We start from the raw sequence: 22,511 nt of genomic DNA on the forward strand, positions 1-22,511 counted from the left end.
GCCTTTTACTCCCAGTCACATGGCTGAAGTGAAGGCATACGAGCATAAAATGTTCATTTCTGGATTTATGACCAACTATAAATAAATAGCTGGTTTTATTTAGCGACAGAGGTATGTGACAAATTGAGGCTGTTTTGTTTACAATCTAACAAATTTCCCTGTTCACATACCAATTATTCTTATATTTCAAAAACTCTCATTGGTATTTCACTTATGAAAAATCTAGTCGACCACACAATAAACCTTCTAATATTTTAAATGTTAAATGCTGTTGATACTTATATTATAAAAGCTTCTTCAAAGAGATGTAGATGCCAATGGCAGAATTTCCTGTAGTGGTCTGTCTTACGGTGAATCTAAAAGGTCTTTGACTGAAGACAATGTTGTTAGTTTGTGGTGGTAATGAAGATCAAATAACAGTTTGTCACCCGCCAACAAACTCAAGAAGAAGATTAGAACACCATTGTTGTATGACTGCCTCATGAAAAGGATCTTCAGAGTTGTCTGTAATGTTCTACATTTATGAAGAATCCTTTTTTTCCACATCATCCCCAGAGCCTTCATGCCAGTCTCCAAGACACAGCCAGTCTTCTTAATAAGCTAGTTTTGCTTTTTTAAAACTCTGATGCTGCTACCTCAGCAGATAATGGCAGAAGAGCAAGAAAAGAAAAGAAAACCCTAACCCTTATAGATGAAATCCAGCATCTTGTTGCACACACCAAAGGACTTGTATTATCTTTGTCGAATCTGCCCCTTATAAAAACATGTATATAAGAGAGCCATTGTTGAAAGAGCCATTTTTAGCTTGCCACAATTAATATGGGTAACAAACCAAACAGGTGGAAAAAGGCAACATACAAAACAGTATTTGAGTTGGAAAACTATACAGGACATGATGAACACATCATCTCTTTAGTGAAACATGGTGATGGCAGTATCATGTTCAGGAAATAAAATTCTTTACCAGGGACAGAGAAGATGCAGGTCAGAGGTGATGGGACGTTGGATGGAGGTATGACAGGGAATCCCATAAGAAAATGCACACCACCTTTTTCCAGATTTTTATTGAGAAAGGTTTTGAAAGTTATGTGTGACATTCTCAGTTATGCAATATTTTATGTTGGTCTGTCAGATGAAATCCAAATAACATTTCAGTTTGTGAATTTAACAGGACAAAATGTGAAAGAGATCAAGAGGCATGAGTATTTTTGCAAGGTATTCTGTACGCCAATTTAAAAAGAGAAACCAATTCTTTTTCATTAAACTGTTTTTAAATTGAGATGTGTATGTTTCGATATCTAGTAAGAATCAAGAAGCAAATTGTTCTGACAGTTCATATAAAATATTTTGTCTACAGAAACATGCAACATTTTGTGGGAATATGTTTTTAATATTTATCTTTATGTAACTTTTTTGCAACATTAAAGTGAGCAAGAGCAATTTAAAACATGGTACAGTACAATAATCTGCATTTGCCTTAATCAGATTACAAAGCTATTTTTGTTTTCTTTTTTTTCTTAAACCAGTGTTTCTGATATGCCCGCAGGTTTACAAATCAGTAGGCCTATGAATGACAAAATTATCTGCTCTGATTAACTGATAAAGGAGGAGGAGGCAATGTGTGGCATACAGGGAATCTCTCTGGGTTTGAGGACAGAGACGTCAGGTTGCTTCTTATACTCTAGATCACGAATCCGCAACAGAGTGTCAGTGACTCGGGCACAAAGCGAGCAAGGCAGAGATCCGCAACATCATCTGCTTGGAAAGTGAAAACATCACCCACAGCACGGTGAGCATCTTTTGGTTTCTTTGGACATAATTGTTTGGTGATGCAATTGTGTTATTTCTTTGGCTTTGTGTCTTTTGAAAAAAATGTTGTTTTGCTATAATATGAAACCCTATTTTTGATTTCTTGTTTATTTTAGCACGTTTCTATGTTTGCTAACTTTTTCTGAATATAGGCTGATAAGCTAAAAATTAAAGTCCAGCTTCTTCTGTTTGGCAAATTTTTCTACAAATATTATGTTTCTCACTAGTGGTATCCTTCTTATGAAAACTATACACTAAGTGCTAACCAGTGTTTTGTTTTACACTACAGGGAATGAGCAATTACAGTATGTAGCTTCATTCCAGCTGATTTTATCTCACATGAACCGCTACCTGACATAAAAAGAGCACCAGATTTTGTTTCTGTCACCTTGTGTTTCTTCCATTCGTGTGTTTCTGTCTCCCTAAGGTAGCCCCAGAGAAACATGGCATTTGCTGGGATGTTGAGTGACGAGGACGTCAAATCTGCAGTCCAAACTTGTCAAGGTGAGTCAGATAATATGCACAAATGTGCTTGCAAGAAGATATATAAAAAAGAGAAGAAAAATCCTCTTTAATTTAAGGAAATACACACATATGCACAAGCCGACACAGCTAACACTCCTGAGGGAAAGCATTGCACTATGTTGTTCACAAGAGGGTGAGGGCAGGGATCCTGCTGGTTACCAGGCAAACACACTGCAGGAGACTGGTTACCAACCAGATACCAAAGGGTTTTCATCAGACATCCCTAACATAGCTGACCCAACAGCACAAGCTATAAAGCTCCTCGCATGCCGAGACATTTAATTATTTATCTTTACAATTATGTCTGCATGACAAGGCATGCAAAGCTCTATTGCTGGTTCTTGCTATTTTTATGCTTTGCAGGTCAAGAAAGTATGAACGAGTTTTACAAAGTAAAATAATCATAGCTATGAAATGGTTACACTAGAGGATGTGACACAATAAATGAATTCATTATTTTAGACATCCTCTTCAGTGTGAATCTCTTGAGTCATTTCAGGGTGTCGTCTTGCAAAAACCTCCATAAATTGAGAACTTTTGGCATTTAAGTTTGCATTAAAACCTGAGGCAATATTTGTTTTCCTTGTGCTGTTTACAAAGCATAGGAGCAAAGCCTACAATGCACTTCAGGCTGTATATTGGTAAATGTCATTGGCAGAAGAATGAAAGTCATCTGAGCGAATGAGTAAATGCGACGACTCTATTCAGACCACCACTATTCGTTCTTTAATGTCATTCAGCGATTGACCATTCACTCACTCACTTATGTGTCTGTTTCTTGTGGTTGCTCCATTTCATATTCTGTCTCCTCTCTCTCTTTCTGCCTGACCAATGTACTGTAGCTCCAGGCACATTTGACTTCAAGTTGTTCTTTGCACGAGTGGGACTGACTGGCTTGTCTGAGGCAGACAGGAAGAAAGTGTTTACTGTCCTGGACCAAGACAAGAGCGGATTCATTGAGGAAGAGGAGCTGAAGTAAGGATAGATGTGTAGACATAAACCACATTTTGTGCCCCCAAAGATATTGTAAATCAAAAATTTTTAAGGCATATCATGTTTTGCGCATGAAGATAAGGTTTAGGAATAGGGTATAAAATTACGACTATGCGTTTATGTATTTATTCTTATTGTGTGGTCCTCTTTTAGATTGTTCCTGCAGAACTTCTGTCCAGCTGCCAGAGAGCTCACAGTGGCCGAAACAAAGTCTTTGATGGCAGCAGGGGATAAAGACAGCGATGGGAAAATTGGGATAGAAGGTAACAAATGTTAGAAAAGTGATGCAAAAACAGAAGAATACAATGTAGTAAACTAATGTCCGTCCGTTTGTTTCCTCCCTGTAGAGTTCTGTGATCTTTTGAACTGAAGATCAAAATACTGAAAAGGACCAAATTCTGTACCTGCCTGCTAGTTTCTTATTTGATTTGTTCACACATGAAAAAAATTGAAAGGCCTAACGTGGATGTCTGCATTGAATCAATCTGGTCTTCTGAATGGAATAAAAAATGAATTTCAGGTGTTCTACCACTGTCTTCTGTTGTTTTTTCCCTTTATCCCTTTGAAGTTATTTTAAGATGTGGTCAAATGATCTCGGGTCTTCTTAATCATCCCCTAAAGGTCCAGATACTTAGCCCTTTTTACACTGATACCTCTCAACTAAACTCAATTAAATTAAATGTTTCATAAGTGACACAATGGGCTGCACAGTGGTGCAGTTGGTAGCACTGTTGCCTTGCAGCAGTGCTACCAACATTGCTTTGGGTTCGATTTCCGGCCTGGGGTTTTTCTGCATGGAGTTTGCATGCTCTCCCTGTGCATGCGTGGGTTCTCTCCGGGTACTCCGGCTTCCTCCCACAGTCCAAAAACATGACTGTCAGGTTAATTGGCCTCTCTAAATTCTCCCTAGGTTTGAGTGTGTGTGTTGGTTTATGGCTGTTTGTCCTGTTTGTCTCTGTGTTGCCCTGCGACAGACTGGCGACCTGTCCAGGGTGTACCCCACCTCTCGCCCGGAACGTTAGCTGGAGATAGGCACCAGCACCCCTCCCAACCCCACTAGGGACAAGGGTGTTAGAAGATGGATAAGTCACATAATTAGTAAACAATCAACCTGTGTTTTATTTTGATATCAATATAAATCCAGTGACGACAGTGGTAGGAGTTTGCCCTGCACTCAGCGGGTCGCTGGTTCGATTCCTCGCCCTTGTTGTTTGTGTCTTTGGGCCAGGCGCTTTACCTGCCCCGGCTGCTGGGGTTGGTCAGAAGGGCTGATGGTGCAAAATGGCAGACTTGTTTCTGTCAGACTGCCCCAGGGCAATTGTGGCTACAGACCAGTAGCTTCCCATAATCAGCATGTACTCTTTGAGGTCACACAATATTACAAATAATTCTAAATAAAATCAAGCTGGTTAAGGACACAAACACATCATGCAGAAATACTATCTGAGATGGGAAGTTAACACTCGACATCACCCTTAGCACACCATGGCAGTATCGTTCTGTGAGGACTTTTCATCAGCAGAGAAGCTGATCAGACTTAAAGATAGATGAAAGAAAACCTTTTGACTTGAAAATGAAATGTAAATACATCCTGTACAGCCAGAGCAACAATGAAATGCTTTATTGTAGGTCTTTGAATGACCTGGTTTTCATGTCAGGATTGTCAAGTTAAAGACCAGCCCCAATTATAATAAAAAATAAATAAACCTGCAGTGATACGGTCTCAATTCAGTTGGATTGACTTTGAACTGTTGGCAAAAAACGAAAAGAAAGTCGGCAAAAACATAACAAGGTGGGATGAATGGACTTCTTTTGTAAAAATATATTTAAAAAGTTTATAATAACTTAAAGCAAGCTCAGCATTGAAGCAGACGACATACATCATTCATTCCTTGCACAAATAGTAATGAAATAGTGACAAAAGGATGCAGACATTAGTAAGGCAATTATATGTATATAATTTTGTTCATGTCTCGCATTTAATTGCAAAAGCACCTTCTTGAATTGTCCCGATTCTCATATTAGGGCTTGTACTTCTGTCTGGAGGGTGACTCTCAAATTACTGCTGAGTCTGGGTGAAATATTCATCAGTATCAGAAATATCTAGAAATGTCTAGACTACATATTACTTATGTATGGCTGACAACTAAATTAACAGAAGGTATGAAAATAAGATTTGTCATCAAATTGTCACCTTGTTAATACACAAACCCATTTGGGATGCAAAAAATAGTCCAGATGATTGGCAGATTGCCTACTAAGGACAGAGATCTGGTGGTACAGACCTCAAAGTCCTGTTCCGGTTTAGACATGTTGCTGGTACATTTGAAATGCGACCCTGCCAGTGGAGGTTCAGTGAAACTCATGTAAAGATACTGTATCCTTTACTTTGGACACATGATTACATTTAGGCCTGGAGGCACAGGCCAAGTGAAGTGATCAGAAACGGTATTACTTCATATAAAAAATTAAAAGTGAAAAAAAAAGTATGACTTACACAGTTTGTAATAACTTGAAATAAAAGACACTGAATGACACTGAATGCAGTGATTTTAATAAATCTCTGCATAAACTTCACTGCTTATCAGTGAAATGTAGAAGAATATGTCTGGTACAAGGATGGTCCAATAAAAATCACAGCTTATCATAAGGAAAAAAAACTCTCCTTTTGAGAGCTCTGAATGGCATGTTTATGTGGGAAGCAAATTCTGCCTGTGGTCTTAAATAATTATTTTGTCTCTATAGTAATCGCGAAATTGAACACCAAGTGGCTGCAGGTATTTGGTGTTCACTTCTCATCATTGCCTAGGATAAAGTGTCTGACCATGCCTTGCACGCTTACATTTGCACATTTATAGTAGTTCAATATTAAAATCAACATTTTAAATGTTGGTTGTAAATCATAATACGATTGCAACATGTGCCATGAAGTTGACGTGCTTCAGGCGTGCTCGAGTTTCCACATGTCTAGCTATAGGCCTGAGCACACATGGTAGCATCCTCATTTGTTCACCTAAAAATAGTTCCAGGCTACTAGACACATTTTTTCGAAACCCATGCATCTTGGTACCTGATACTGAGACTCAAACGTCTGTAAATGGTGTTGCTCAATGATATATAAGAGAGGGGGGAAAGAGGCTTTTGGCATTCACTCGAGTCCGCCTTGGTTTTCACTCGCCTCACCGCAGAGCAAAGGTGAGTGGGACGTGTACCTTCTGAAAGCTACCCCGACTTCTGCAGAGCACACTGCGGGTTGAAAAGGATTCAGAGGAGGGGGATCTTTGTGGACTACCAGCTGTAGGGAGAAATGGAACCAACCTAGGCAGCAAATACATGGATCTCAGGACATTTCAGTTTAAAACTAAAGTTGGCCAAATCGGGCCTTTTCATTTCAGAGGATCAACGTTTTTGGAAGAATGCTGGTTGGCTAGAGCTAGACTGACTCATGTTTTTGCAGCAGCGAATGTTTTCAGCTGACATTTAAAAAAAATGTTTGATAGATATTCATGCCTGTGTGATCTGTTTTCCTGGTGAGAGCATTGTTTCTTGAGTGGGGTCACAGTTTAGCGCTTTGGGATGAATAGTTAGTAGGCTCCTGTGAGGAAACATCCTGAGGCAAAGGGAAGCTGTTTAGCCAGTAGCAAACATAGATGCTTATGATGTTTCAAAGGTTTGTAAAATGAAAAAAGGAAACAACTTTTATGTGAAGCTATGAGAGGAAAGGAATAATTTTTCATCTGATATTTTATAACCTAAAATCTATGGTTTTGTTAGACATAAAAAGCCAAAGAGCATGTCGTCATAGTCATTTTGGTTGATGCTTTTTCTTTCCACTGTAACAACATAAGAACTTATTAGTATTTCAGCTGCTCATTCTAACCTTGAGATTTGTCTTTTTTCATCCCAAGAATAAAAAATGGCCTTCGCTGGTCTCAACGATGCTGATGTCAAGGCTGCCCTGGATGGCTGCGCAGGTGAGACTTTTCCTTTATTTTCACATAGCACTGCATCCTTTAAACTTAGCAAAGTAGCTAAGCGCAGAGAGGCAGACTTTACCAAACTCTCAGTTTCACGAATGTGCCTCAGAAACTGCCAGCTACAGCTACCCTGAGTCATCCACACCTTGTTGCTGACGTATCGGGCACTAATGGAGATGAAATGTGCATTTTCAGCTGCTGACTCCTTTGACTACAAGAGTTTCTTCAAGGCATGCGGCCTGGCCAGCAAGTCCTCCGATGATGTCAAGAAGGCCTTTGCCACCATTGACCAGGACAACAGTGGCTTCATTGAGGAGGAGGAGCTGAAGTAAGACATTACTTGAACACTCAGCGCTGCTAAATTCAAAGCTTATTGGCTTAAAATAAGGATAAAATCTGACATTACTTTCTAGTCTTGCACAGTTATCCTTCTGTTCGAGGGCTGAGCTTGATCACACTAGGCGATTTGAATATTTTTGACCTGCTTGGTCATGCATTACATTTTTCCTAACTATCTAAAAGACCAAAAAAGATTTGAATAATTAATTAAGGTTTACATGCATTGGTTTAATTCTTACTCTTTTGTTCACTCGTCAGGCTGTTCCTGCAGAACTTCTCTCCCAGTGCCAGGGCACTCACCGACAAGGAGACTAAGACTTTCCTTGCCGCTGGTGACAGCGATGGTGATGGCAAGATCGGAGTTGATGGTAAGAGTTCTTTGCATAAACTTAAAAGAATTGAACTACAATTTTTTAAAAATATCAGTATGCCAAAGTACAAAACATCCTTTCTGAAAAATAATGGTTGCCTTTTCATAGACCTTGATTGGACTTTTTGCTTCATCACATTAATACTTTGTCACAAGAAGTGTTTTCTTGCATGCAGACTGACTATAAGCAGCTTTACTTGTTCTCATCATCTAAAGTGAAATCTACCAATGAGAGAATCCTGCAGACAGAAGGTTTTGCACTTTGGCCATTGAATTGTATAAATCGTAACTCTTGGTCAGAATCGGCTCAATGAGTCTTACACCAATACATTTTTGCAAAGATTTTCTACTTTCTGCAACTAACAGCAGTTTCATTCTATCTTTGCAGAGTTTGCTGCCCTCGTAAAGGCATAAATTTCCACTGACCAAGATCCACTTCTTTTCATGGAACCGCAAACTCCTCAAAGATTCATTAATCACCAGCTGAAAGAATATTTTTTATACCTTATTTATGAGTTGCCTGCGAACTGTTTCTCAACATGGAAGACATATTTTGCTGTTAATGTTACTCAAACTGTGTTATGTGTTCAGAAATGATGACTTGTGCAAACTGTACAACACCATCTGCACTTTTGAGGAAGAGTGAAAAACCAGGAATAAATACTCTTTTGGTGTGAAGTCATCTTGTTCAGGTCAGTCTTTGGCTGAGTGTGCTGCATTTCCTAACAGAAATCATTTCAACACAATGGGGCTAATGAAGAGCCAGTGTCAAGTGAGTCCTCATATACCAGAGCTTTTGAATGCTCAAGAGTCGCTAAGCAATGGGTTAGATGACTTGCCCGGCACTTGTTCTTATAATTGGTTAATGGGAAGGGGAGCGTGGCTGGACATTGGCCAGGGCTTGGGAAATGTGCTGGGAATTGCCCCAGGGCTTTGCTCACATGCTTCTTTAGACCCAGCAAACTCTGCAATAGATAGCTGCCAAACTTTGGGTAATTAGATGACCTAGTCCAAGATCTATTTCTTCTACAAGTGCTGCATAATCAGTTAAATGATGTGCTGTGGCAACAGGATGGCTATTAACAGTCACTGTCTCAGCAGCAGGGCTGCTTTCTGGCACAAACCCACTGCAAATAGCTACACTGGTTTAAGGACTTTTTAGCAAATTACCCACTTTATTTATTCACTTTCTTTGCAGTAAACATCTTTTTTGGGCGATAAAACAGTCTAAAACAGCGAATTAGCTTCAAAAAGCTTATCTTAATTTTAATCTAATTTTTCATTCTGAAGCCAGATTGCAATTGCAGTGGGTTTCAAAAGTCCTGGGCATTGCAAGTGAGCAAAATGTAAACCCTCATCCCTATCAGATAACAACCTCACCTAGTTACAGTCAGGCGGTGGTCAAAACAGAGAGGCTCAAGGGCTGCAGCTTACCCCACAGCATTATGGTGCCACCTATTGGCCATAGATCTTCAGTTTTATCCTCTACAGAGTTATTTAATTATTCTGTCAGAAAAAAATGACTAAGCCCTCATTAGCATTTAATAACATTGAACAATGTTTCCATAATTGATCTACCCTCTAACACAGAAATAAACATTTCCTCCAATACTCTATGAAGATGAAATGGTCAAAATAGGGCTGACTGAGATTTTATTTTTTTTAAACATCATCTTCCATTTCCTTTAAAACCTAAAAATTATTATTTTTTTGTTATGTTTTTGTAAAAAAAAAATATTTCTTCAAAGGTTGGGCTTATATATCTATTGCTGACATGTAACAAGAAAACCACATTCCTTACAAAGTGAATTTATTTCATATTCCACACAGTACACAAATAATACCTCAAATACACAAAACTATGCTCTGCTCACAATGAAACACAAGAGCAATAGATTCACTAAAATAAGAGGTTAAATCATACCTTAAAGCTGGTCAGTGTTAAAAGTAGCAAAAACAACCAGTTTGTCCAACTTACTCCAGCTATAATGCATGCATGCTGGGTATCCTCATGAATATGGTTACGGGTTGGCAGCAGCCCTTCCAATTCGCCCACCTCAGCAGTACACAGGCCTATTCTTAGCAGCCAGGGACATTAAAGACTTCTTCAAACGCACCTTTTAAGCGTCTTCATTTTTGAAACTTAAAATAGACCGCTCTGTAGCTGCAGTACGAGCCCCCCCCCCATCCCTTCCTTCGTCTTCCTCCTCCTCCACCTCCTCCTCCTCAGCACGGTGTCAGTTATCTTATGCTTCAGATTTCCACAGCGTGACACTATATAAAAGGTCATTGGGAGCACCGGGATGGTCACTGCAGTCGACTCCAGTCTTGTCTGTGTCATCTGTACCCTACAAAGCAAAAGGCACAACCGAGGTGAGTCTGAAGGAAGAGAGGAAAGGGAAGAGAAAATGCAGGACCCGCATCCAGACTTGCATCCTTGAAAAACCTTTTTGCTCTTTATTTCTTTTGACATTGGGTTTGCTCAGGACCTCACTGCATTGCAGCATCTAAAGAAACAAACTGAATGCCTATATTTGGGAGCGTCAGCGGTTTCTTTTAAAAAAAAAAAGAGAGCCATGGATTACTGGTCAGACCTCAGCATCTTGCAGTAGTTGCAGGTGTCAATCTCAGCTTCACGGAAGGAGTGAAGCATTGCAAAACCTGCACTTCAGAGAGAATTGGACTTCAGTATTTCAAATTGGGACCCTTTCTTCTTCTGTTTATCCTACTCAGAAAGCCAAAAGACAGCTATTTATACAGCATATTTTGTTTGCAAGACATGGTGTGAATTTGTTTTGGAGCGATCAAAATTCTGTTTCTTTAGCTTTGTGATTGTTTTTTTTTTGCAATGCAGTGAGCTATAATCGAGTCCTTTATATAAATAGGCTGTTTTTTTAGGGATAACTGCTTTTACAAAAGTTTAAATTAATCAGTGTTCTATCTCTGCAGATCAAAATGGCTTTCGCAGGTGTACTGAATGATGCTGACATTACTAAAGCCCTGGATGAGTGCAAAGGTGATTCTTCTATACTTTTTTACTCTTGCTTCATCTTTTGCATCCTTATTCTTATTGATATTTGCCTCTGGTCTCAGTAGCATAATAAGCTCTGCTGATTTCAGGCGCGGACTCATTCGACTACAAGAAGTTCTTCAAGACTTGCGGTCTGGCCGGAAAGAGCGCCGACGATGTCAAGAAGGCCTTCGCCATCATTGACCAGGACAAGAGTGGCTTCATTGAGGAGGACGAGCTGAAGTAAGATGCATGGCTGGACAAAATGGGCTTTATACATTGGGTGGCAATTACTATAGTAATATAATAATATACAGTATTAACTGACACAAGATACTGCAGGAATGCACGAGGGAATGGATTTCTACATTCAGATGTGCGACCTTTAAGGGCAGGGGTACTTATCTTATGATGTTAAATTTAGATTAAATACTATTCAGTAGTAACAGTAGGAGGGTAGACAGAGGCGGTTATGACTATCCTATAAATTTGGTAGCGCCGCATCCAGAAAGTCTTACTTAGAGAGAATTTCTTGGATTGCAGCCTACTCACGCCTTTATTTGCAGTTGTAATTCAACAACAGCATGCATTACATTTCTTTATGTATTCCCTTGTGCCATCTTAAGTTTAACAGTGGCCACCATCTGGGAGATCCTTTTACATCTTTCTCGAGGTGACACCTGCCCCACCAAGCAAAATCTTGTCAAGAAAACTTTCCCTGAACAAAGTGGTTGCGAAGTGAGATGACATGTATGGAAAGATGTTTTTTGGTGTCTAAATGTGCTTGGAGAGTTTTGGGGGTTGATCAGATGGGCCAAACTAGTCTGACATTCAAAGTCTTTGAGACCTGTGATAAGGACTGAGCGACCATGAATAGCTATAAATAAAAATGTCCATGAATATGCTTACTAAACCCACCTTTGCATTCTTTTTTCAGTATGGCTGCCTTATTTGGTCTATTTGCGATGTGTTTTGATCAACAATATTAGATGAGCATCTCTTGTGTCTGTGGCAGACTGTTTCTGCAGAACTTCAGCGGAGGTGCCCGTGCACTGACTGACGGTGAGACCAAGGTTTTCCTCAAAGCCGGTGACAGCGACGGAGATGGCAAGATTGGCGCTGATGGTATGTGCTGAGACACTCGTTGGACATTCCTTTGTTTAAACAAATGTACAACTTTCTGTGATTTTCTGTCTCTGTCTACCCTGCAGAGTTCGCTGCTTTGGTAAAGGCATAAAGATGGCAACATGACCAACAACACATGCTCTGATGGAACAACAATGCCCACATCGACCTCCCCCTTTTCATCTGAATATAAATAATTTTTATACATTTGCTTAAGGGACGTTTCCGCCTCTATGCAACACACTGTCCAAAAGGTGATGATTGTGAATGTCGCTCGGTTGTGTTCATGTCTTAAATATGAATTTTGCTAACTGTAAAATCTATAATGCACTTTCCAGGAACTAAAAGTAAAAGAAAATAAAATATTCTTTTACAACGGTCTTACATCTTTGTTTTTGTGTCATTTTGCCCACATAACCCCTTTTGGGTTGGAGAAGTAGCAATAGAAAAGGAAACTATGTCAAATACATAATGATATGAGACCTGGCTCAGAGGGTCAGGAACGTTTTTCATGCAATCTATGCAAAAAAAAGTGCAAAAAAGAGATTTTGATCATCTCCAGAGAACTTCTAGTCAAAATTATTTAGATCCACTTTGCAAGGGCCAAACAGCCATGTGTGGCAGAGGGACACCAGCTGCCTGGACCTTAATCTTGGATGGACACTCAAAAATATTATTTTGCCATTTCACTTGTATTATGTGTTTCCAAATCTAGTGCCCTACCTACCCCATTATCCTCAGGTTTAGTCCCTGGCCCCAAAGTTTTAACTATCATAAGAAATTAGAAAAATGTATCACAACTTTTATGAGATATCCAAGTAATTGTGACCCCACTTAATGGCATACTATTAAGCACATGAACTCCAGGACAACCTGAGAGGTCTGACAATACATAAATCTATAAATACATACATGTTTCTGTGTTTGTAATGATGTAAAGCACTTTGAAATGTCTTGCTGCTGAAATGTGCTATACAAATAAAATTTGATTGATTGATTAATAAATCATTTGCTCCTCTTTGTAGTTGCACCCTACAACCACTAGATGGTAGTATGGAGTTTCCAAGTTACCCTTCAGCCATCTGAAAACATTAGAAAAAATTACCGTAATCATCAGTCACCTTGATGGTTGCATTTGTTGCTCTACTTCTGATTATTTCTTACCTTCCATTTTACAATTTTTTATTTTGTTCTGTAATTTGGACCAGTGTGTTTGTAATAACTACTTGAAACACTATTTCAAATATAATATTTGTTATATTTTAATAATAAATATCTACGTTCATATGGTACTTTCCAATGCATTTATACCACGTTTTTCATTTTGTCACATTGCAACTAAACATGTCACCCCAGTTTGCTGACATTTTATGTGATAGAAGACAGTTATGAAGCAGAAGGAAAGGAATACCTCATTTCAATAATATTTTTTGTTCAAATTTGTGCTCATCACTTTTATTCAGACTCTCTCAGTAAAATTCTATAGAATCATCTTTTTCTGCAATTACAGTAACAAGTATTTTGGGTTATGATTCAAGCATCTTTGTGTGTCTACAGAAAGAAAATTGTTATTGTCTTTTTTTGTAAAGTAGTTAATGCTTACTCAGATTTAAAGGGGAGCATCGGTGAATAGCAATTTTATATTTGCACTTTGAGTAGGCCTGAACCTCTTACCCAGTGTTACTGTATTTGGTCATCCATTATGTTGCTCTAGTCACCATATTTTACAGACAGTATTTTTGGTTAGAGTGTTAATTTTCAAACAATTGCAGCAGTTTGTGTATATACGGAAAACGTAAACCTTTGGTCTCATCTGACCAGAGCATCTTCCTATATGATGTATGACAACTTTTTTGTTTCTTTTTTTTAAACATTAATTTCGACAATTCACCAAATTGTATTTGTTCACAGTTTTCTGTGAAAACATTTTCCCACCTGATTTCTGGATCTTCTCTACCTCACTGCACCCCCCATGCTTACCTTGAGCATTTTGGCTGCTACTCTGATCAACATGGATGGCCATGTTTTGGTATTTCTACAATTGTTCGAAGGTTGGGATTTTCTTTGTTACATGACTCTGCTATAAACCCCTCCAGAACTTTATCCCTGATCTGCCTGCTGTGTTCCTTGGTCTTTATTAAAATGTTTGTTTACTATTGTTCAAAAATGGGCCAAACACATTTAAGCTTTTCAGATTTTTTTTTTAATTACAAAAATTCCTCCCAACATGCTAATCTTTTTAATAGGTATAGAGTATAAAATCTTAATAACAAATGTAAAAAAACGTAAATGTCGGTGATTACCTGTGTACGCACTTTGTTTGAGTTTACCAATAAGCACATGTTTTAACGCTTAAATTTATCACTTGTGGGACTATCAAAGGGTTATTTTATCTTATATTGACATGAAATATAGAGAAAAAGCTTTCTTAATAAAATAATGATTAGGAAATTATTATAATCTTGTTTGGGAAACTGATATGCTACCAAAATGATTACTTCTTTTTTTTTTTTTGCCATGCTACACAGTTTGTTTTCTCTCACTGTCATTGTCGGTCTCCTTTGCCCCAGAGAGGTGAGAAAACACCATGTCCTGTCTCCCCATGCGTGCTCTTACAGAGCACTAGCTGATTTAAATAAATAAATGATTGACCTGTAACAGTATAGTTGGTATCAACGGGGATGCATGACATCATGCAACCTTTCCAGGTAAAGTGGCATCACTCCGCTCCATCCTGCGTCCTTGGTCTCTTTTTCACACGGAGCCATAATGAGATGATTGAGTTTCTCTCTACCTTCTAAATGCAGTCTAACTTCACCAGCACATTTCAGCAGCTTGTCAGACGTCAGCTGCTGAGAGGCCTCACTGACCAGTTGGTAGCTCAATAATACTCGAGAGGAATCAGAAAGAACAAAGCTATTTACTCATTAATGCAAATGGGCTCAATGTTGCCACAAAGTATAACAAAGATCCACTTTAAGATTCCCATGGTTAAAGTTCTGTAGCCCTTGAAAAACTGAGCTTTATTTAGGGTCTTGAAAACAATGTCGTAGGCGCTGATCTTATAGAAACAAAAGTAAATATTGTCACACTTAAAGCATTTTTAACGGTTGAATAGTCGTTGGAAGGTGTATTTTGAGCACAATATATTATTGAATCCAATACATTGAGTATGGCACGACTGTAACAAAACAAAACAAAAAATCAGAAAAAAACTGCAATGACTAGTCTTATGTATTCTCCAGTATTACCACAGAGAAAAAAAAAATAAATGTACTAATTATTCAAAACATGACATAATTAAGTGTTAACAGAGTAAAGAAGTGTATGTAAGGTATTGCCTTAAAATACATGCACAGGTGTGCCTTGATTTAACTTAATATTGTGAATTAATCTATTTGAAGTTTATAAAGCTTCAAACTTTACAATGTTTTGTCAAGCTGATAATTTGTGTATATGTAAAACTCTGAATGTGAGGAAAACTGTCTAATTATTCTGAAATTTAGCATATTTCAGTAATTCTGAAAGCAGGTGTGTTTGGTCTGATTTACATTCTTATAAAGCATTATGTATTAAGCTTTTTGTTACATATACAAAGTATATGTAACCAGCCATAAAAAGTATGAATTGTTGATTCTTTACAAATTAATCAAGCATATTATTTTGTAAACATAATGTGTAAAAATGGTTGAACTGTAACTACTTCATCTATTAACAAACCCCAACTAGTTTAGTTTTGAAATTCAATCAAGAATTGAAGTTTCCAGCATTTGCTTATGTTAAAGTCAGACTTTAGAGATTAGAACCAGCTGAGTTTCTTGATCTTAATGAACAATACAGTGCTGCTTAGGAACTGCTGACTGTGTATACTTGGTGTAATTTTGACAAATATTTTCTGTCTAAAGTTTAGGTCAATTTGCAAGAGAAAAAAAATCATTTGAATGCATTCCCCATGCATTTTGTTAAGATTTACTGATTTTATAAGTTAAAATCTAACTTCTGACTTTCAGTGATAAGTGAAGCAGGCCGCGCGTAAAGATTTCTACTCCAAATTATCGACTCCCGGTGTCTAAAGCGATAACATTTGCAGCCCAACACACAGAGAACTTACTCAGCATTGATACAACGCATTTTTTCAGACTTAAAACAAAATTCAGGTTGACCTTTACGCACAACTATGTCATTTACTGACAGAAGCGCATGAATGTGCATCAGTATAAAGATTTATTGTAACTGACACGAAGAGGTGGTCTTCTGTTATCAGGGACTCAGAACAAAGGGTGATTCCTATGCCGGTAATTCTATATGTGTTTTGGACACGTCCTCATGTCACAAGACTTTTTGCTCGCTGTTGTTTGCCGATCGGTCTGGTTGGTCTGATCAATGAATAAAAATTCCTCATCATCACCGTTTGGGACGTCAAAGTGACCCTAATCAGTACAAGTGACAAAGCATTTCCATGGATCTCCCCACCTCCCGCACTCGAAGTCAATGTAAATGACAAGGTTAGAATTGTGAGCGTCCCTGACATGACGCTTTTTTCTTTAAAAAAAAAATATATATATATATATATATATATTGATGATATTCGATCTTGGGAACCTTAAGCTTTCTAAAGAAAGACATTAGAAACAGGTTTTCATACGATCAACCAAAAATAACATCAAAGATGGAGCTTCCGTTATTCCAAAAATATATTGCTAAGATCCTTGTTTTGGAAGTGCTGCCTGTAAAATGATATCTATATGATGGGGGTGGTACAGTAAAAGAGGAAGGAAAGAAGAGAGAGACGGTCGCTTTCCAGCCTTTCCCCGCCTTTACTGTACATATTGGAGTTGAAAGGAAGGGGAGTGTATGATGGAGCTGGGGTTGAGTTAAAGGTTTTTCTTTTTTTTCCTTCTAGACTTAATTTGCTATTTACAAGGGCGTTACGGAACTCCATATCCCGATCTCTGTGCTCATGCGCGTTATAAATAGTAAAGGTTAATTAGTTAGCTGAGAAATCGGATCAGGGGCGGGCAGTCAGAATTTGATCCATAGTCAGGTAACTCAAGCAATCCCTATTGTCACTGCAATCAGACCTATATAAATCCTCCTTGACGGACAGCAGTCACCACAGCGCCTCACCTCTCAGCCGCATCACCGTCCGACCACGGAGCAAACTTCTAAAACGGTAAGATGCGGAGGACACACGGAGTTCACGTCTGCTTCTTTACATTACTATGTTTTAACAATCTGAAATCCTGGCTTTTACTTATTGCCAACAGCATGCAGCAAATACATCAGGAATATTTAAATAATGACAATAAGAGAAAGTTCTATGTAAAAGTTGCTAATTTGCTGGCTGCAAGATCAGTGACTAACTTGCCAGGTTGCAGGCCCCCTATTGCCACTTTGTCAGGTTTTGCTCTTGCTTTTACATCGCACCTGTCTAAATGTGTTAATAATTCACCATGGCTGTTCTTCCTACAGGAATAAAATGTCGCTCTCATCTGTCCTTTCTGCTGATGCCATCGACAGCGCCATCAAGGACTGCCAAGGTATCCTTTTTCACTAATATATCTTTTTGATCTCTTTGTACACATGTACAAGGAGCCACCGCAGTCCACTAACAATGGATTAGATGGCTCAATTAAATAATTACGCACGTATTCCAAGTGCTTTGGTAAAGTGCTTTATTCTATTTAGCATTAAGGATGTTTTCCTTCAGAACTGCTTTCTCTTGGCAGACTTCAGATTTGATCTTCTAGATTTAACACTGTATAGATGAAACATAAACACAACGTGCCAAATATTCATGTATTCTCTGACTTTTTTGTCAGAGAATATTTGAATATTTGAAGGAAGTCTGCTCTTTACAGAACTATTTTTTTGTCAGATTAATTAACTTTTTTTATTCCTTGAAGGGGAAGCTTGTTTACACTTGTTGTAAAATACAACTGAAGTAATATCAGTAAAAAAAAGAAGAAGAAAGAAAGAAAGAAAGAAAGAAAAAAAGACAAACATGAGACCTTAATTAAGAAGTGTCAAGTATCAAATAAAGTTCCAGTAATTTTTTTATTTACCAAATAAAGAATTTAACAGTATATATATATAAGAAATGCTTCGAAAATGATGGCGTTCCTGACTAGAAAGTAAAACTTTTTTGAAACTCAACAATATTTGTTCTACTGTGCAGAAGCTGCACATTTTGAGCAAGATTATTAAGTAATTTACACATGTAAATAGTTGCTTCAAGTAACCAATGGTGCAGCTGCAAGTAGTCGTCAATTCTATTTTTAAAACTCTAAATATAACTAATGGAAAAATCATCCCTCTTTACAATTGTTGCATGACAATATTTCCAAGCCAGGACAGTTTTCAGTAAAATCTTTATACCTCTTCTCGCAGCTCCGGACTCCTTCTGTCCAAAGAAGTTCTTCCAGTTGTGTGGCCTGAGCAAGAAAAGCCCCCAGGATGTGAAGAAAGTTTTTGGGATCCTGGACAACGATGCCAGTGGGTTTATTGAGGAGGAAGAGCTGAAGTGAGTCGTCAACATTTTTTGTTTCCTGTGAAGATTATCTTCATCTTCTAGAAAAAAAAGGCAGTAATCCTCATCTGTTTTTGAAAGAAAATCAAATTTCTTCTATGTGTCTTTTCACAATATACTTTTTCCTGCTACACTAATCAGATATGCGTACATGTTCAAGTGGTTATAACAAATTTTTCAGTACGCCTACATGTGTTTTTTGGGCATTTTATTTAATTTTCTTTCCATTTGATTCTATAAGACATCAGTTTTATTTCCCAAATTGTCCTCGAATGCTTTTTTGCTGTTCATTCAAATGAAAGGTTTCCTCTGGCTTCATGCATCTTCTTTTCCTCCCGTCAGGTTTTTCCTCCAGAGGTTCCGCCCTGGGGCTCGGGTCCTGACAGACAAGGAGACCAAGGCTTTCCTGAATGCTGCTGATGATGATAGCGATGGAAAAATTGGAGCGGAAGGTGAGGATATCTGTTTGGATGATGTGTCATTCCAAAATGCAGATGAGTCAGAGCCCAAAAGAAAAACAGTCAACTCATTTTTGTGTGGAGTTCTCATTAGTCTGGTTCGAAGCTAAGTGGGCTTGAACTCCAAAATGGGTTCTCGAATAGGACCTTCTTGGGTTGACTGAATGCATGCTGTATTGCCAATATCAGTCATGTCTCTTACATAAAAAAAAAAAAAAAAAAAAAAAAAAAATATATATATATATATATATATATATATATATATATATATATATATATCAAAGCTTTAAAACTGTGAAAAATAAGTAATCTCATCTGGGCCAATTTTTAGCACAATTCCAACATACATGGAGTCATAGGTTAAGGTTGACTGGATCTGAGGACATTTCTGGTTGAAGCCATTGAACAATCTTGTCATTGGCAAACTATATGATAGCAAAACTATGCTGCTAAAATTTGGAATTGCTCATAAATCTTTATGCTGATGGATGCCTGGACCTGAATCACCTGTAATAAAAATATATCTTTTTTTCCCCACAGAATTCCAAGCTTTGGTCCTGTCCTAAACTGGTGAAAACCCCTCCATCTAGATCTCATCTTAACCTATCGCCTTCGGTTGAATACATAAAGGGCTCCTACTTTAGTACTTTAGCAATTTTCAACCTAGTTAAACAAAACCCTTCCTAATGTCTTCATTTCAATGTATTCCTTTTCACTAATATCTACATGCCTGTCATGTTTTTAGCTTTTTGGTTCTTCATGTGCTTCAGACCATCATAAAGCTGTGTTGCCCAAACTAATAAGCACCTATCTGTTAAAATAAAAGGATAAAATCTAATCCCAATTGCTTGTCTTTCCTTCTTTATATTTAACATGGTCTTAGATTGAAATTTGAGTTAAAGTGGTTTAAATAGAAAAAAAAGTCCAAAATACGGAGAAAGAAAATTATACATAGCTCTTTTACAGTACAGAGGTGTCCTTGAATGTGCACTTTCCTTTATCTCGCACACAGTAAATAAGATTAAATATCAGATAGTATCGGGTACATAAGAAGTCTACTGTGTATGTGCACTACAGATGTGTGTGTGGGCGTGTGTGGGGGGGTATATTTGGGTGTGTAAGAGGCAGAAAAATCATAGATCTGTGGAGCTGTGGGGCCAGGAGAAAAGTAGCAGGAGGGGTGACCTTGATGACCACCTGAGTGTCACTGTGGTCGGATCGAGTGGCTCCTGACCTCAGCTTTGTAAATAAACTCCAACACTGCTTCGGCTGGGAAAACAAAACACAGGCGCAAATAAAAACCTTTGCAAAAATCAAATGGGAATTTCGACACATACAGCCAACCATGCAAAAACTTTGCCCTCACAAATGTGAATATGCAAATAAGGCATCTATTTCTGGATTATGCTAACTGGAAGTGCACATTCTCAAGGAGTGTTCTTAAGAAGTGCTGGTTCAGAAATTTGTGGAGAAGAATAATTGAAACAGTAGTTTATCATATCAACCACTCTGAAGGTCCTCCTTCCACCACACTTTCAAATCAGCACCACACTGTATTTTTACCCTCTGCACTTACAGGATTCAAGGAATTAACATTAACAACTACCTCACTCTTCTCCCATCCGAGTACAGAGTAGCATTTTTAGAGCTCCCACTTTAATGTTGTTACAATTATCCCTAGATTGCAGGGGGAACCTGACTATTAGAGCACACACCTGATATTCACAGCTACCCCACGGGATATACCCTGGCATTAGCATGAGGTCATGGTCACCAATGTAGATTCTGCAGTTATACATTTAGCAGCTTCATGTAAGCTACTTGCAAAGATATGCTACTTGGTCTTGTCACTTTTATTAAAAGGAGATTTGGATTCTTTTTCACAGTAAATTGAAGTGATACAAGACATTGTTTCACAAAAATTTTAAGACCTGATGAATTATTTAACATTTTGTCACGAAACAACCACAAGCCTTTTTTTTTTAATTGGGAGTGGTATAAACCAATATAAGGGAGTGCTTATTCATAAGTGGAAAGAAATCAATACATAGTTTTCAATATTTCAATATAACCTAACATTAGAAAATTGTGTGGATTTGTGACCAGCCCGTCTGACTCTATAATTTGCACAAAGAATTTTGCTACAGTTTTACTTGCAAGTAATTTGGGCTACATCTTATGAAAACAGAATAAGCAAACGTTTCACTCTTATGGTGTGCAAGACTATATTTTTTGCTCATTCTTTTCTTTTTGTTGGTGCGTCACTGGGTGAAATGCAGTAATCTGACAAACAATATGTCCATCATGGGTGAAGAGGTTGTGGAGGAGCAAAAAGGCCTCGATGTTCATCTGGACAACAGACTGGACCGGAGATGGAACAGTGAAGCAGCATACAAGGAGGAACGGAGCAGACTGTACTGCTTGAGGATGCTTAGGGTCCTTCAGTGTTTGCAGCAAGATGTTGCATATCTTCCATAAATCTATTTCGAATGGTGCAAAATATTCTGTCATTATCTGTTGGGGCAGGATCATCAGAGGGTCATCAGCTTGCTAAGCTTAAAGTAAGTTGACTTTGTTCTGAAGCCTTAAGAGAGGTTTGTGAAAATAGTTGTAGTTTATTAAATGAAGAACATAATGGACAATCCTGGGCATTGTCTTAATAAGACTATAACCTAACATTTATCGTCAAATTTGAAGATACTTGGATACGTCAATTTGTGCCTATCCTGTTTGCGCCTGTTTTTCAATTAAATTTTTCTTTGGAATTAATAACAAAATTTTGAGTTCTTGATCAGTTATTGATCTTGCTATATATTCTCTATTGAAACTGGGTACAGACTTTGACTGGGCCATTTTAATATATGACTATCACTTAATCTAAATCACTCTGCTTTAGGTTCAACTGGTTTTCAGGATAATTTTTCTGCTGGAAGATGATCCTCAGCCTTACTCTCAAATCTGTTTTGGCTTCCAGTAGTTTTCCTTCTGAACAAAGTCATTCCACAGGATGATGCTGCCACCGCAATGTTCTACAGTGGAGATGGTCACAATGTTTGGTAAAAAATTTTAAAAATCAGTTTTGGTCTCATTTGCACAGATCACCTTTCCCATGTTTATTGCATCCTCCTCACTTGAGGCACTGTACTGCAGTAACGGTTGTTAGATATATTATGTTAAACACTTACTGCTCACAGATAGTGAGAAAATTAATTAAATTATCAGGCATCCATAGCTGCTGTTATCAGTTTTTGATTCTAATCTGTGCAGCCGCAGCGGGGTGGGGGTGCTTGGGGTGAGGGGCGATCACTGCGCTGGAAGAGGGACGAGCCTGGGGGAAGCCAAAAGGTAACACAACCCAAGCGACACACAGTGGATC

General features: G+C 38.1%; 4 protein-coding genes across 4 annotated transcripts; all 4 read left to right on the forward strand.

Annotated features, from left to right (window-relative positions):
* Positions 1–24: 24 nt before the first annotated feature.
* On the forward strand, positions 25–3,854 carry LOC102232744 (parvalbumin beta-like). Its single transcript, XM_005808730.2, has 6 exons — positions 25–111; positions 1,686–1,789; positions 2,237–2,313; positions 3,177–3,309; positions 3,481–3,590; positions 3,675–3,854. Exons 3-6 carry the CDS (start codon positions 2,253–2,255, stop codon positions 3,695–3,697), a joined length of 327 nt encoding a protein of 108 aa, XP_005808787.1. The 5' UTR covers positions 25–111; positions 1,686–1,789; positions 2,237–2,252; the 3' UTR covers positions 3,698–3,854.
* Positions 3,855–6,415: 2,561 nt separating this feature from the next.
* LOC102233006 (parvalbumin beta 2-like) lies at positions 6,416–8,695 on the forward strand. The gene is made up of 5 exons (XM_005808731.2): positions 6,416–6,522; positions 7,236–7,301; positions 7,500–7,632; positions 7,902–8,011; positions 8,402–8,695. The coding sequence occupies exons 2-5, from the start codon at positions 7,244–7,246 to the stop codon at positions 8,425–8,427; spliced, it is 327 nt and encodes a 108-aa protein (XP_005808788.1). The 5' UTR covers positions 6,416–6,522; positions 7,236–7,243; the 3' UTR covers positions 8,428–8,695.
* A 1,583-nt stretch (positions 8,696–10,278) lies between these two features.
* On the forward strand, positions 10,279–12,532 carry LOC102232476 (parvalbumin beta-like). Its single transcript, XM_014472411.2, has 5 exons — positions 10,279–10,386; positions 10,963–11,029; positions 11,134–11,266; positions 12,039–12,148; positions 12,235–12,532. The coding sequence occupies exons 2-5, from the start codon at positions 10,969–10,971 to the stop codon at positions 12,258–12,260; spliced, it is 330 nt and encodes a 109-aa protein (XP_014327897.1). The 5' UTR covers positions 10,279–10,386; positions 10,963–10,968; the 3' UTR covers positions 12,261–12,532.
* A 4,537-nt stretch (positions 12,533–17,069) lies between these two features.
* LOC102232223 (parvalbumin, thymic CPV3-like) lies at positions 17,070–19,973 on the forward strand. Its single transcript, XM_005808728.3, has 5 exons — positions 17,070–17,321; positions 17,621–17,688; positions 18,539–18,671; positions 19,020–19,129; positions 19,676–19,973. Exons 2-5 carry the CDS (start codon positions 17,628–17,630, stop codon positions 19,699–19,701), a joined length of 330 nt encoding a protein of 109 aa, XP_005808785.1. The 5' UTR covers positions 17,070–17,321; positions 17,621–17,627; the 3' UTR covers positions 19,702–19,973.
* Positions 19,974–22,511: the final 2,538 nt, after the last annotated feature.

This window comes from Xiphophorus maculatus, chromosome 16 (assembly GCF_002775205.1).
Source record: "Xiphophorus maculatus strain JP 163 A chromosome 16, X_maculatus-5.0-male, whole genome shotgun sequence".
Lineage (NCBI taxonomy): Eukaryota > Metazoa > Chordata > Actinopteri > Cyprinodontiformes > Poeciliidae > Xiphophorus > Xiphophorus maculatus.

Bases quoted from the DNA above. Each gene is read 5' to 3' on its own strand.
- LOC102232476 (XM_014472411.2), top strand. From the start codon at position 10,969: ATGGCTTTCGCAGGTGTACTGAATGATGCTGACATTACTAAAGCCCTG. The intron at 11,030-11,133 runs GTGATTCTTCTA...TGCTGATTTCAG, and splicing joins AGCCCTGGATGAGTGCAAAG to GCGCGGACTCATTCGACTAC. The intron at 12,149-12,234 runs GTATGTGCTGAG...TCTACCCTGCAG, and splicing joins TGGCAAGATTGGCGCTGATG to AGTTCGCTGCTTTGGTAAAG.
- LOC102232744 (XM_005808730.2), top strand. From the start codon at position 2,253: ATGGCATTTGCTGGGATGTTGAGTGACGAGGACGTCAAATCTGCAGTC. The intron at 3,310-3,480 runs GTAAGGATAGAT...GTCCTCTTTTAG, and splicing joins ATTGAGGAAGAGGAGCTGAA to ATTGTTCCTGCAGAACTTCT. The intron at 3,591-3,674 runs GTAACAAATGTT...TCCTCCCTGTAG, and splicing joins TGGGAAAATTGGGATAGAAG to AGTTCTGTGATCTTTTGAAC.
- LOC102232223 (XM_005808728.3), top strand. From the start codon at position 17,628: ATGTCGCTCTCATCTGTCCTTTCTGCTGATGCCATCGACAGCGCCATC. The intron at 18,672-19,019 runs GTGAGTCGTCAA...TCCTCCCGTCAG, and splicing joins ATTGAGGAGGAAGAGCTGAA to GTTTTTCCTCCAGAGGTTCC. The intron at 19,130-19,675 runs GTGAGGATATCT...TTTTCCCCACAG, and splicing joins TGGAAAAATTGGAGCGGAAG to AATTCCAAGCTTTGGTCCTG.
- LOC102233006 (XM_005808731.2), top strand. From the start codon at position 7,244: ATGGCCTTCGCTGGTCTCAACGATGCTGATGTCAAGGCTGCCCTGGAT. The intron at 7,633-7,901 runs GTAAGACATTAC...TTCACTCGTCAG, and splicing joins ATTGAGGAGGAGGAGCTGAA to GCTGTTCCTGCAGAACTTCT. The intron at 8,012-8,401 runs GTAAGAGTTCTT...CTATCTTTGCAG, and splicing joins TGGCAAGATCGGAGTTGATG to AGTTTGCTGCCCTCGTAAAG.